We start from the raw sequence: 13,181 nt of genomic DNA on the forward strand, positions 1-13,181 counted from the left end.
TTATTTTTTACTTGTCGACTATTAAGCGTCATTTTGACATTTATGTTTGTTAGAACGAGACAATTTAACAGAAGTCTTAAGAATTATTAAATTGGCAACGGGACAGAGGAGGACGAGACGAGGTACATAACCTTTGCTTGTCTGTTTGTATTTTTTTGAAACAGAAACAGTAGTATTGAGCTCCGAGGAGGCTTGAACTCACGACCTTCCACATTCTTTGCCAATTTAAGGGTTAATATAAGAGGGTACAAGTATACCTACATCTTCATTATTAGGTATCTATTTGGTGTTGTTACAATGTATGCCTGCAAATTTATAAATATGTATCATCCTTCGACGCATCGGCATTATGGCTCCTCTACACGTTGAGCCAATGCTGGCCACTCCAAGGGACGCAGCCATGCGGTAGAATGAGATAGCAATATCACTTGCTCCCTTTAACGCATAAATGCGTCCCTTGGAGTGGCCGGCGTGGGCCCATTGTGTAGAGGAGCCATTAAACACAGTGGCCAACGCTCGTGAAAGTGCCCTTTCCAGACTTGTGACTGTTAGTGGGCGTAAGCGTGCAACATACAGTAGGCATGCTAGGTTATAGGTACGGACGTAAGGTCCACACAGGGATTCCTATACAGGCCTATCATGTTGTGTTGGTCTTAGGTTTTATTCTCTCACTGAGAAAGCTGCAGGTACGCAGAGAAATGCGTCATCAGTCAACCGTTTTCACGTAAAAGTATTGGTAAGGGGCCCAACATACAGCAGGCGCGTTAGGTTGTTCCGGGCGTATCGCCCGCGTTGCTGCGGCGCGCCGTGGCCGGGGCGGCCCCACAGTGAGGCCCAAGTCTCTTGATGCTGCCGCACGCTCTCAGCCGAGTTCTGACGAGCTTCCTGGTAACACATAATGTATGTAGATTCAGTCAGCTATTTGATTTCTGGGCGAAGTTGTACTTTATCACAGTGATAATTACATTGGATACCTCATGGCATTTATGTTATTTGTCACTGCGTCGAGGTACAAAGTTGTCCATAACACAAATTGATTGACTATACCATACCTGACATTCATATCAGTGTCATCCTCAGAGCCTAGAATACTCATAAGTATATCGGTTTTATCGGTAGCTACCATATTATTTTGGAATGAATTAAAGTATCAATATTTTAATAAATATGTAAGTACATTATTTCAACTAAACAAGACTTTAAAGAATAGCACGAATGCTCCAAGATAACAAAACCAGCCTAGTAACGTTGGCATAATTACATAAATAAGTATACTTATACACGGTGTAACATGAGTAAACCGAATAATTTTAACAGCGTATTCCTGATCATATTTAGAGACAAAAATGTCCTATAAACTTTTTTGATATTCGCCTAGTTTCAGAGATATTATTAATAAAAAAAAAATAAGTTTTTATTGTTACATGGTGTAAAAGGCATTTTTGATGGTGATGTTGCTGCTTAAGGGACGTAGTCTAAATATCCTTATTGATAGATGTCAAAAAGTGACAAGTAACACTTTGCAAAAAGTAGGTTCGACGAAAAAAAAATGAAAAAATCAATTTTAAGTGACAAGTTTACCAATAACATTTATTATTTATGTACAAATACATACAAAAAATTGAAAAAAAACAAAACAAAAAAAATTTTTTTTTTGGCGAAATTGGCCTAAACTCATATGACATTTTTTACTTCTTTTGACCTCAGAAATGCATGGTTAAAATTATTCGGTTTCCTCATGTTACACCGTGTATAAGTGTACCTACACGATAAAGTCCCTTTTAACTTATTATACAGGAAATGCTCAAGTTCTTAATGTAGTATAAGAAACAATTGAAACTTGATAAAACTACCTCTTTTCGCTGGTACTTGACCTTCATTTGGTGTTTCAATTCTCTCAGATAATCCTCGTTCAGAAGTTCTCGCCATCTACAAATATACAGAAACCAATTATATAAGTAAAGAAGCGTATTATACTTTAAAAGATAATTAAAATTGATTAACGCATGCGATAATAACGCCTACTAAATTAAAAACTATTACCAAACGAAACAATGTCAAAGATCAGCGGTGGCAAACGCTTTATTAAGAGTACTAATGAAATCCGTAAACCTTCTCTAGCGTCATATATCACGACGAGGATAGAAAGCCGTGACGCAATCCATGACACGATCGATGGCTACATACAGCCACTGCACATTATAGATGGTACACGAAATATCTGTCATGTCGATCACCTTAATCTGTCATAACTACAAATAGATAAGCCGCATATTATACCACGCAACTATTGTTAACGTACGACAATCGACATCGTTATTCACTTGTTTTATTAACTTGATTACATAGGCGTCGCACGAATGAAACCGTTACCAGTTAATTGATATTGTATGCTAATTAACCTTTTACCGATTCACGTTGTTTTTATAACGGATTGCGCCGAAACGGAGATAAAGATCAGCCGCTGGGAAGAAATATGAACCATCTGCCCGCCTGCCGCGGCGCGAGATTCTACCGCATTGCACAACGCATTACAAAAATTCCACGATACAACATATTGGGTATACGTACCCTGCCGCCTGCAGGATTTTGCAACGTTGTCATAAAAATAACGAATTTCCATTTATAATGTATTCATTAAGCCGGAGCGCTAATTAATAAAACTTACACATAACTGTGTCTAAGCAATCTTGGCACCGGTTACCTCGTTCTTAATAAGAACTAACGAGAATTGTCATAATAATTCGGCATTCATTTGTATACTCCTGTGAATGTCAACATACATTGATATGGCCATTGTAAGCATACACCGTACTATAACTAGTATCGCCTTAGGCTAAATAGGCTCTTATACAAAATCCACTCACATTAGCAGAAATTCTCTCAAGATGTCACGGTTAGTTATGCGCCTACTTATGCTAAGGGTCAGATAAGATGACCTCTTGAAATTAAAAATCTATTATTCTAACGAACCTTGGACACACCGATTATTCGGAATAATGCCCAACTGTTTTTATTACATAAGAAGACATCTGAATGGAATAAGTTATTGTGAAATCACAATGGGATGCGCGGAATAAGAGGCATGTAAAGATTTATTTAAGAGTATTGACAAAAGGTAATCGTTTTTTTGTCGTTTGACCTTTTAGTTTTATCTAAATAATTTTAAGCATAAGTAAGACATACTTCAGAAACTATCAGAAAAATTAAGCTTAGCGTAGCTTTGACGTGTGTCCCGCCAATTTTTCAGTATATTTATACATATTTTTAAGTTAGCCTGCCTGCTTGATTTAAAACAATTTCCGTAATACGCATTTTAACACTCACTGGCACATGTCCTCTGGGGGTCTAGTGACGTCACTGGAGTGCAGCGTGCGAGCGCCTACCCGCCTCCGCCGCGCCAAGATAGGCACCAATTCTATCCCACCTGTCGCACGCAGTATCGTCTCTTCGGGTGTCAACTGCTTTTCTCCTACATCTATTGCATTTTCTACTTCAATTTTATCAACATGCTCTTCCTCAGGTAGAGTTCGATTAATTTTCTCCCCATTTGGTAACCTCTTTACAAATTTCTTCTTCTTTAGTTTGTTTTTACTATTAGCTGTCGAAACGCCATCATTTTTTTTTACAACTTGATGGTTTGTAACTTGTCCGTTGCTGGTCTGTGTACTTTCCTCTTTCTGTGCTTCTTTATTTTTACTTTTCGGATTATTAGTGTGTTTAATATCAGGAAGTTTTAATTCGCATTGAGGCTTGTCTGCATCTGGCGTGTTTCTCTCCTTATCTTTAGTACTCGTATCATCATCTCTCTTTACGTTAGGCAAAGTCAGTGAAGATCTCTTATAGCGTTTGTGTTCATCACTTTGTAGCTTATTTAAAAGATCGTTGTCGGTCCAACCCTGTAACATTTTACATAAGAAAAGATTTTTTTAAATCTGTTTAACAAAAACTGCATAATAGAAAGGAATATAATTGCAGAACTTGCCATTGACTTTGAGAAGTTTAACCCTATGTCTCTAGGGTTTCTCCATATAGTCCCGCCAGGTCCCGGCTTACCCCACGGACCATCCATAGTTTGCTGAAAACATTAAATCAGTTGAGTCGATATTGGTAAATATTATGGTAAAAATAATCAATCTTTACCATTTTCCGCTCGTATTCTAGGTTTTTCTTCATTTCGTCTTTGATAGCCCGTTTGCGCGTATCGACCATATCGTCTGAAAATAAAAGAAAATAATTGAAATATATGACTAAATTTGATTTTGAATAAACTTGAAGCAACAAGTTTACCGATTCAATATTCATCTAGACCGCTAGTTAAATACATAGAAAAATCAAGAATAGGCTCAGTTCCTACTAAGTTACATAATTACTATTCTCCCATAGAATACCCTATACTTCATTCTTCTAATCTTATTTTATCTTAAAATAATAAACAAGAAAGGAAAGGTCAATGCTATTAGATAAATAATTCTATGTCATATTTTTATATCTGTCAATTAAGCTCATTTAGTGCCTTAAGGCTCAAGCTTAGGTCATCCATGAGCAACATTTTAAAACAACCATAGTGCTATACTTAAATGCAATTAAATTATGCCCATCAGCGTTTTAGACTTTCAGTACTTCATTATTTGTTACGAGTCCTTGCAAAGCGAAGCTATAAATCATTATCAACATTTGGCTGTCAAATATTTTCGCAAACACTATGTCTCTACAATGCATACTATCGCAGAATAAATACCACATTTCTTATATTGTAAATGCTAAGACTCATTGCGTACCTACATATTAGACGTATTGCACATACACAACAATACTTACTTCGAAGCACGTTATGCTATAATCTATTAACATTTCTTTTATGAAGTATTCGATACTTTAACTAGCTTTTTTCAATCTCCGTCTGTCATCTTTACAAAAGACTTAAGATAATATTTTCATACAATATTTTGTTCATTCACACACTCGAGAGTTAAGTAATCAGTACATTGAACCGGTCATAAAAGTATTCTGTATACTCGTAAAAAGTAATCCCTTTACTCTATTTAGTGTAGCTGATGATAGTTCGCTTAATTTGATTGTACGGCAAATGATGATGATGGAATTTCCTTTTGCAGAGTTGCTCCTTTTGACTCACAAATTGATTTAGGAAGGTGAGCCAACCGATTTTTTTATGCAAAATTTTGACGTAAAGGGGGGTGCCCCCCGAAATTTGTAAAAAATAAAGTTTAAGTCAAAATGAAGCATCAAAAATTCGATTGGCTCCCCTTCTCAAATCAATTTGTGGGTCAAAAGGAGCAACTCTGCAAAAGGAAATTCCATCATCATCATTTGCCGTATAATTAAGCGAACACCAGGGACTATCATCAGCTACACTAAATAGAGTAGCGGGTACTTATCCGCTCACCAAGTATCTGCCTGTAGGTGTGCTGCTGGTCCGGCGTCTGTCGGTAGCGGATGTCGTTGTCGACGGCGCGCCGCAGGTTCTCGGCGTAGCAGAGCTGCGGGTCCTCGCGCAGCCGCAGCGGCGTGCGCCGGCGCCGACGCCGGCCCGACCAGCGGCGGCATGCTTCGAATAATGACACACCCTGCGAAGTTTACGGACATAAAGGGTCTCCCCTGATATATCGACGCGCATTCGGCAAAAGCCGATAGGAAAAAGCTTTATGTCCACGCAATAAGAGCGAAAAAGTCGTCGTTCGGCTCGGCTCGCATCGGCCGGCGCCTGCCGACGCGTCGACGGCTTTTTCGCTGCGCGTCGATATATCAGGGGAGACCCAAAGGCAAGAACAGTGGGAAAACGTTTTTTAACCATAAAAAAGGATATCACTAAGCGCCACTTGCACCATTCCACTAACCCGGGGTTTACCGGTTAAACCTGGAGTTACCATGGTTACCAGTACAATTTGACACTTGGTTGACGATTAAACTGCTTAACCCCGGGTTAGCGGGATGGTGCAAGTGGATCTAAGAAGCAGAAGGATAGGTTAGGTTAGATATGCGGGCTTTTTGGAAATCCGAGATTTAATAAAAAACGCGTTCGTAAAAAAATAGACTAATTATTAATTAAACATCATAAAAAAATATAGGTTGCGGTAGGTAAATAAATAAATGACCGCGAACATTGTATGATTAAGTATGTATTTTACTATAATTACAAGTAAACTCATAACTCATAATATTTTTAGCAAAGAAACATAAATCTTTTGCAGGAATTTATTGCGCAAACTAACCAATCAATCTGAATATGTAGGTAATTCATCCTTATCATTAAATGTTATGAAGCCACCGCCATATAGGTCGAAAAATAGATGAGCCTGGCCTTTGGGAAATCAGTTGACTGGTTTTTACTCATCAGTTGCGCCATGCATTTAATTTGCGCTGCGCAAGATTGACCCCTACCTTATATAGATTTATAGCCAACGGACACTCCTTACATAATAATTACCGCTAATATATAACGGTTATGAGATATCATATTCAACCGTGTATTTAGACAGTAATTGACTCCTATGATTCAATTTTATGACTCTCATTTGGGATAAAGTGTTCCAAAAGTGATCACTTTTTAAATTACGGCCATTTTTTATTTCTATAGCTGTTCAAGTCGGTAATTTATTAGCTGTTTTTAAGTGTAGGTAGCAAAGTAAAGAATGGTGTAAGAACACTTAAATAAACTTATCATAGAGATATTTGAAAGCTGGTTGTTCCTATTTAAGCAGTAGAGTAACATTTTTAAGATTCCATTCCCACCGCCACGTCGAATTTTGTTTCTACCTGAATTTCTTAAAAACAGTAAACTCTTACATTTTTTACAAAGAGTCTCTTCTTCTTCTTCCGGCCTTATCCCACTTTTATTTGGGGTCGGCTCTCCTAATCAATTTTCTCCAGTTATATCTGTTCTGGGTCGTCGTTGGATCTATATTCTTATTCTCTAGGTCTTTCCTAACTACAGACATCCATGACTCACTTAGAGATAAATTCAAGGAAATTGACATAATGACAGTGCACTGTCAATATATTTATGAGAATATTCTGTATGTACATAAAAATATTGTTAATTTTAGGAAAAATTGTGACATTCATAATATTAATACTAGAAATAAACATAAGCTCGCAGTGCCCTTCACACGGCTCCATAAAATTAAAAAATCATTCATGGGTAATTGTGTAAGATTTTATAATAAACTTCCAAACCATATTACTGAATTATCAATTAATAAATTTAAAAATTATGTAAAGCGTAAACTTATTTCTAAAGCTTATTATACCACACAAGACTACATGAGTGATAAAACAACGTGGGATTAATTGTGACTCGAAATAGATAATTCAATGTATGTACTTCTTTGTTAAGTTTTATTGACATTTGTTATTGACATTTAGATTTTATTCTAGAAACATTCTAGACTAGTATTTTTTATACAATTTTTTTTTATGTTTGACGATCTTTTTGTGAAATTCTTAGTATTAAATTTGATCTGTATAATAATCCAATATTACTATGGAATAATATTAACTTCAATAAATTGCTCTGATAATTAGCTTAAGATAATATATTATTATGTAAAACGTTCATAAGTGCTTGTTACTAGGCCTACATGAATAAAGTATTTTTGACTTGACTTGACTTGACTTGACATGTAAGTCGGGGTCGTCCACTCTTTTTCGGTCCTTTCATGCACTCCTTTCTAGTCATGTGGTCCTCCGGCCTTCTCATGACATGACCGTACCATCGGAGTCGTGTTTCCGTTAGCTTGTCCTGTATGGGTCTTATTTTGAACGAGCCTCTTATGTAACGGTTCGGCACTTTGTCCATGAGTGTCACTCCTGCAGACCACCTAAGCATTCGCATTTTTTCGCATTTTTTACAAAGAGTGATTAAACATAACTTTGAATGACCTAAATATCAGTGCCTGATAAAAATTTGACAATACTTAGCCAACAAAGACAGCTAATGTTACAGCGACTATCAATTAAATATTGCAGTATTTTTCTAACAGATATCAGCACAGACTATCCCTATCGCTCAAAATAAGTTAAATAAGAGCTACGTCATTACAGCAGTAGGTAGGTAGGTACAACTACTTATGAAGACCGCACCTCTATGTTACTCAAGTTCTGATTGAGGACGTGACAGTTACTTAAAAATTTTGTTAAAACCAGGGCTTGGAACCGGTATTTTTTGAAACCCCCGAAATAGCCCAATATTTTGAATTATTTTATGCTCTTTACGTAGGACTGAATCATGTATTTAGATAACAACTTCGTATTATGAGATTGTCCCATTAAAAATGAAATAGGTAATAAACCAAAGAACGAAAACGAACGTAATATGTAATACCGGTATTTTTGTATGGAGCAAATACCGGTTTCAGACCCGTGGTTAAAACAATATTTTGCTTGCGAGCTTTTTTATAAGTCTTTAAAGATTCCATCTATAGTAACTAATAATATTAAGGGTTATTTTGTTATAGGTATACTCGTAAGTTTGAAGCCTATCATTTAGGCATCAGCGTCAGGCCTACGTCGGCGTTGGAAAATAACAAAGCTATAAATGACCCAAATCGGCCCCCACCCGACGTGTCAATCAAGAAATGTGACGACTCTTCGTGGAAAGTTGTTAAAGGTCACGGAGGCTACATACCTTTATCCAATACCTGTATACATTTCATACGAAATCCAATTTAGTTCAACTGCCTCTTCGGAGCGTAAAAGTACCTTGACTATAGAAAGCTATGTTTACCTGATATCTACGTGCGATTCTTTATAAAAGTTCACATCACGAATGACCTACTTAAGGGTTGAAGTGATATTACGAGTACCTATCTATGAAATGTTCATAATTTTGTACTATAAATAGGTACGTTTCGTTTTTAAATTGCTATAATGTGCTTATTATCACATTTACACGTGCATAAGTAACTCTTCTCAATGTTGCCTATTCGTTTGAACATTAGGGCAAACGTGATCGTAATCGCAGCCATCGCAGGCAAATTATCGTTTGTTGTTGTGGATATATCAAGTTTTATTGGATATATCGAATGTGATCTCATTCACATATGTATGCCCGCGCCATTATTTAGTGTTAACATCACTAACTTTTAGTTCTAAGCTTAACGTAAGATTCTTATTTCATATAAGGAAAATGGCATTGTTCTCTTCGAACACGTCTAACTGCGGGCCTAGGCAAGAACATCTACTAACCTCACTGACACATTTAACTGTTGACATGGCATATGGCTGTACTTACTTTCAGTTCATCCTCGGGATAGATGCCGCAGGCGCGCAGATCCGTGCGGCGTAGGCTGCGCGGGTTGGGCGCTCCGCCACCGGCTCGGCCCCATGGCTCGTATGACGCCAGCTCAGCTCGGGCCTGCCGGAGTAAAACATCATCATCATATCAGCCAGAGGACGTCCACTGCTCCGCGGTGGCGCGAGACCGGTCATTGTGGCACTCTTTGGGGGAGGCCTATGTCCAGCAATGGAGTAAAACATACATAATTGTAAATTTTAATTAAATCTTGACCTTTTGTAAAACTATGGATTACTATAACTGCGCATAATCTTCCGTCAATACCCTGATGATTGAATAGACGTAGGTAAGTTGTTCTCTACGGTCGGCATTCAATTTGCTTTAGAATTTATAATAACTAAGTTAATAGGCGACTAACTCATTTTATCAAGTGTACCTAATCTATACCTATATCTATACCTAATTTAGTAGCTACTCGTACCTTACCTATGCCACACAGATCACAGAAAAAACCAGAAAAATAGATGCGTACAAAAATTCGTAAAGGGCATTTCAGTAGGTAGATATTGTGCCGACCCTATTGGATCGTACTCAGCTGACTTAAACACACTAAGCTTGCCGCTCACCCATGTGCGTACCCAGTATTTTTTGAAGAGTGGGGCAGAAATAGGGTTACGTGCCTTAATTGTTCCTAAAAATGTTTAGCTTCTCGTCAAACAGACCAGGGTGGGGCAACGGCCCCAACTTGCCCCATCGTGGGTACTCACCTGTCGCTGCTGCTCCCACTTTTCTCTTTTTGCGCGCTCTCTCCGCTCCTGCGCCAAACGCTCACCCTCCACGCGAGTCAGCTGCGCGAGGCGACGCTCGCGCGCTCGCCGCCGCGCCGACCCTGATGTGGGCGCGCTCAGCCTCCTGTGGACTTGAAATGTGCTAATCGGCTTTTCCGCGCGCGGCAGCCTCGTGCAACAAAATCCTACTGACCGAGGCTGCCTCGCGTGGCGAACGTTGCGCGGCAATCGTCCGAGGCAGTCAGTACCCGGCTACGTACGTTATTCCATCAGTAGGTTAGTTAACATTTAACTGATTTAGGGCCAGTTGCACCAACCACACTTGACAGACTGATCAACGACAATCAGCAGTGAACTATGAAGCTTCCTATAGAATAAAATTTAGCGAACGTTTTATCGGTAACAGACGGTTTGGTGCAACTGACGCTTAACAGTGCACGGAAGACGAAAATGGTTGTTTATCTATTCTCCAATTTACCTATTTTAGGTAATTAATCTGGAAAGGTAGGCCAAAATGGTTGCTAAGTGGGACCCACGGGACACCACAGATGGTGCAGGCTGGGGTGCACGAACGGTGGTGGGAAAATACAAACGACAGGGTTCAGTGGAGGAAAAGAGAAAGAGACACTAAAATAGTCTCCCGTCCAAAAAATATGTAGCTACTCGGATTATTTCCTTAAAATATGCAGAAAGATTTACATCAAAACATAAAAAGTAAAACAAATCAAAATTATATAAAAAATTTGGATTATTCTTAATATTAATTGTTATTAAATGCTCGGTCAAAACAAATGAAACAATCAAGAGCTAAGGTTTACATTTCAAAGAGGGAAATTTGAGGCCTTTGGTTCTTTGGACCCTCTGCTCAAAAATACAGCATCAAAAAGTTTCAGGGGTTCCATAGAAATAGGCAAATAGGGCTGATGCAGCACTTCATTACTAAGCATTTTATCCTGTAAGATAAGGTACAGCTGATATCCTCTATTTCATAAGCCTCAGTAACGTAATCTTGAAACCTAACACCAATACTAGGAAGTTACATCCATATTAACATAAGTCTACAACACATCGGCACTGCACCTACCTACGCAACCGCCGTGAGTGCAAAGCAAACATCAGTGAGTTTCACTAAACATGACTACAATACAATACAATACAATATAATCGTAGTATACGGCGGTGATGGGTAATTACATGGAGGTCGGTTGTAGCCGGGCATTCGCGAGCAACTGCGGCTGAAACGAACTGAAACGACACTGAATCGGAAGGCTTGCACGCTTCAGGGAATGTTTTCATTGTTGATTTGTTGCCGTCACGAGCCTTTATGTGGATTGACGAATGTAGGACAGGTTAACTAACTTATTTACTTACATTGGTTTCAAACGTGCAAGGCAAACCTGGAAAGTTATAGTCTCATATTTTTTAAAACCCCCCTTCAATATTTAACAAGAGCTATTTCTGGTGTTTCAATTTTCAGAAACCATAAGTACCTACCTAAATTACATGTTTGCAATTTTACTACAGTGCTACTGTGGAAAAAAAATATTTTAATCATTTCCTAATTTCCGGGGATTTTAATATGAGTAATATAGAATGGTTGATCCAAGATTCATATTTAACCCCCGTTAATTATACTACAGTCGAGGAGCGCGGTTTTATTGATGATTTAAATTTGCTTAACTTGCATCAATATAATGGGGTCCGTAATCGCTATAACAAAACATTAGATTTAATATTATCAAACGATATCGTGTGCGTTAACAATTGTTGTGATCCCTTAGTCCCAATTGACCCTTACCATGAAGCCTTAATTATTTCATTGCAATTTTCTGTGCTAAAGTCTATTATACCGGCACCACGCTATAAATATTATTTTAACAAGGGTGATTATACCTCGATAAATAATGAGTTATTCTTGATTAATTGGGTAAATTAATTTTCTTGCCGATCACTTGATCAATGCGTTGAGTTTTTTTATTCTACTTTTAAAAAATTAAGAGATAAATATATTCCTTATAAGGTCCTAAACATGGGTACTTTTCCTCCATGGTTTTCAGCTTCTTTAAAAAAAGTTATCAAAGAAAAAAGTAAGTATTTGAAAAAATTCAAAATTTATGGTAACAAGTCTGATTATATTTCTTATTGTATTTTAAGAGACCGTGTTAAAAGAATAGAACGGGAATGTTATTTGACATATATTAGTCGTGTTGAAAGCAATATTGCTCGGAATCCAAAGCAGTTTTGGACCTATATTAAATCGCGTAGTAATTCTCATGGTATACCAAGTTCTTTAAAGTATGGTGATAGAGTGATTTCGAATGGTGCAGATATATGCAATGCATTTTCTGACTATTTTTATACAACTTTTTCTGCTCCTACCAATAGCTCAGATGTACTGTCTTACAATGGTAACTGGAACTCACAAACCGATATATTTAAGATTGAAGTTGATCCGGATTTCATCCTTCGTTTGCTTCTTACCCTTGACCCTTCTAAATCTGCAGGTCCTGATGAGCTTCCGGCTCAGTTCTTAATGAATTGTGCTAAAGGTCTATTGAAGCCTATAGAACTGTTGTTTAAACGGTCACTTAGTGAGTGTGTTGTTCCTAATGTATGGAAATCTGCGTTTATTACTCCTGTCTACAAAAAAGGGTCTCGGATAGAAATCGTTAATTACAGGCCTGTGTCTAAATTATGTATTTTAGCTAAAGTGTTTGAAAAATTAGTATATGTTCAAGTTTATGATGCTATTAAACATTCTTTTAATTATAAATGCAGGCAATGGATAAAGGTAATCAGGTAGATGTCATTTATACGGACTATAGTAAAGCCTTCGATCGTATTGATCATAAGTTGCTTATTGTGAAACTCCAACGCTTAGGGATAAATGGTGACCTGTTGAGGTGGTTCTCATCATATATTAATAACCGATTTCAAGCTGTTGTTATAAGTAATTATGTTTCTAGTTGGGTTAATGTCCCGAGTGGTGTCCCACAAGGATCTTTGCTCGGTCCTTTGCTTTTCAATATTTTCATTGATGATATCTCTGTATGCTTTAAGTTTTCTAGGTTGCTTTGTTTCGCGGATGATATGAAAATTATTGCTCAGATTAAATCAGACCAAGATGTTGCTCTATT

The 13,181-nt window shown here is 37.7% G+C and overlaps 1 protein-coding gene across 1 annotated transcript; it reads right to left on the minus strand.

Moving 5' to 3' along the window:
* Positions 1 to 516: 516 nt before the first annotated feature.
* LOC134664847 (histone-lysine N-methyltransferase, H3 lysine-79 specific) lies at positions 517 to 11,243 on the minus strand. The gene is made up of 9 exons (XM_063521578.1): positions 11,129 to 11,243; positions 10,024 to 10,168; positions 9,254 to 9,376; positions 5,408 to 5,588; positions 4,144 to 4,217; positions 3,986 to 4,078; positions 3,328 to 3,899; positions 1,854 to 1,929; positions 517 to 885 (listed from the first exon to the last, which is right to left on the minus strand). Exons 1-9 carry the CDS (start codon positions 11,158 to 11,160, stop codon positions 721 to 723), a joined length of 1,461 nt encoding a protein of 486 aa, XP_063377648.1. The 5' UTR covers positions 11,161 to 11,243; the 3' UTR covers positions 517 to 720.
* Positions 11,244 to 13,181: the final 1,938 nt, after the last annotated feature.

The sequence above is a fragment of the Cydia fagiglandana genome, chromosome 5, assembly GCF_963556715.1.
Source record: "Cydia fagiglandana chromosome 5, ilCydFagi1.1, whole genome shotgun sequence".
NCBI classification, from domain to species: Eukaryota; Metazoa; Arthropoda; class Insecta; order Lepidoptera; family Tortricidae; genus Cydia; species Cydia fagiglandana.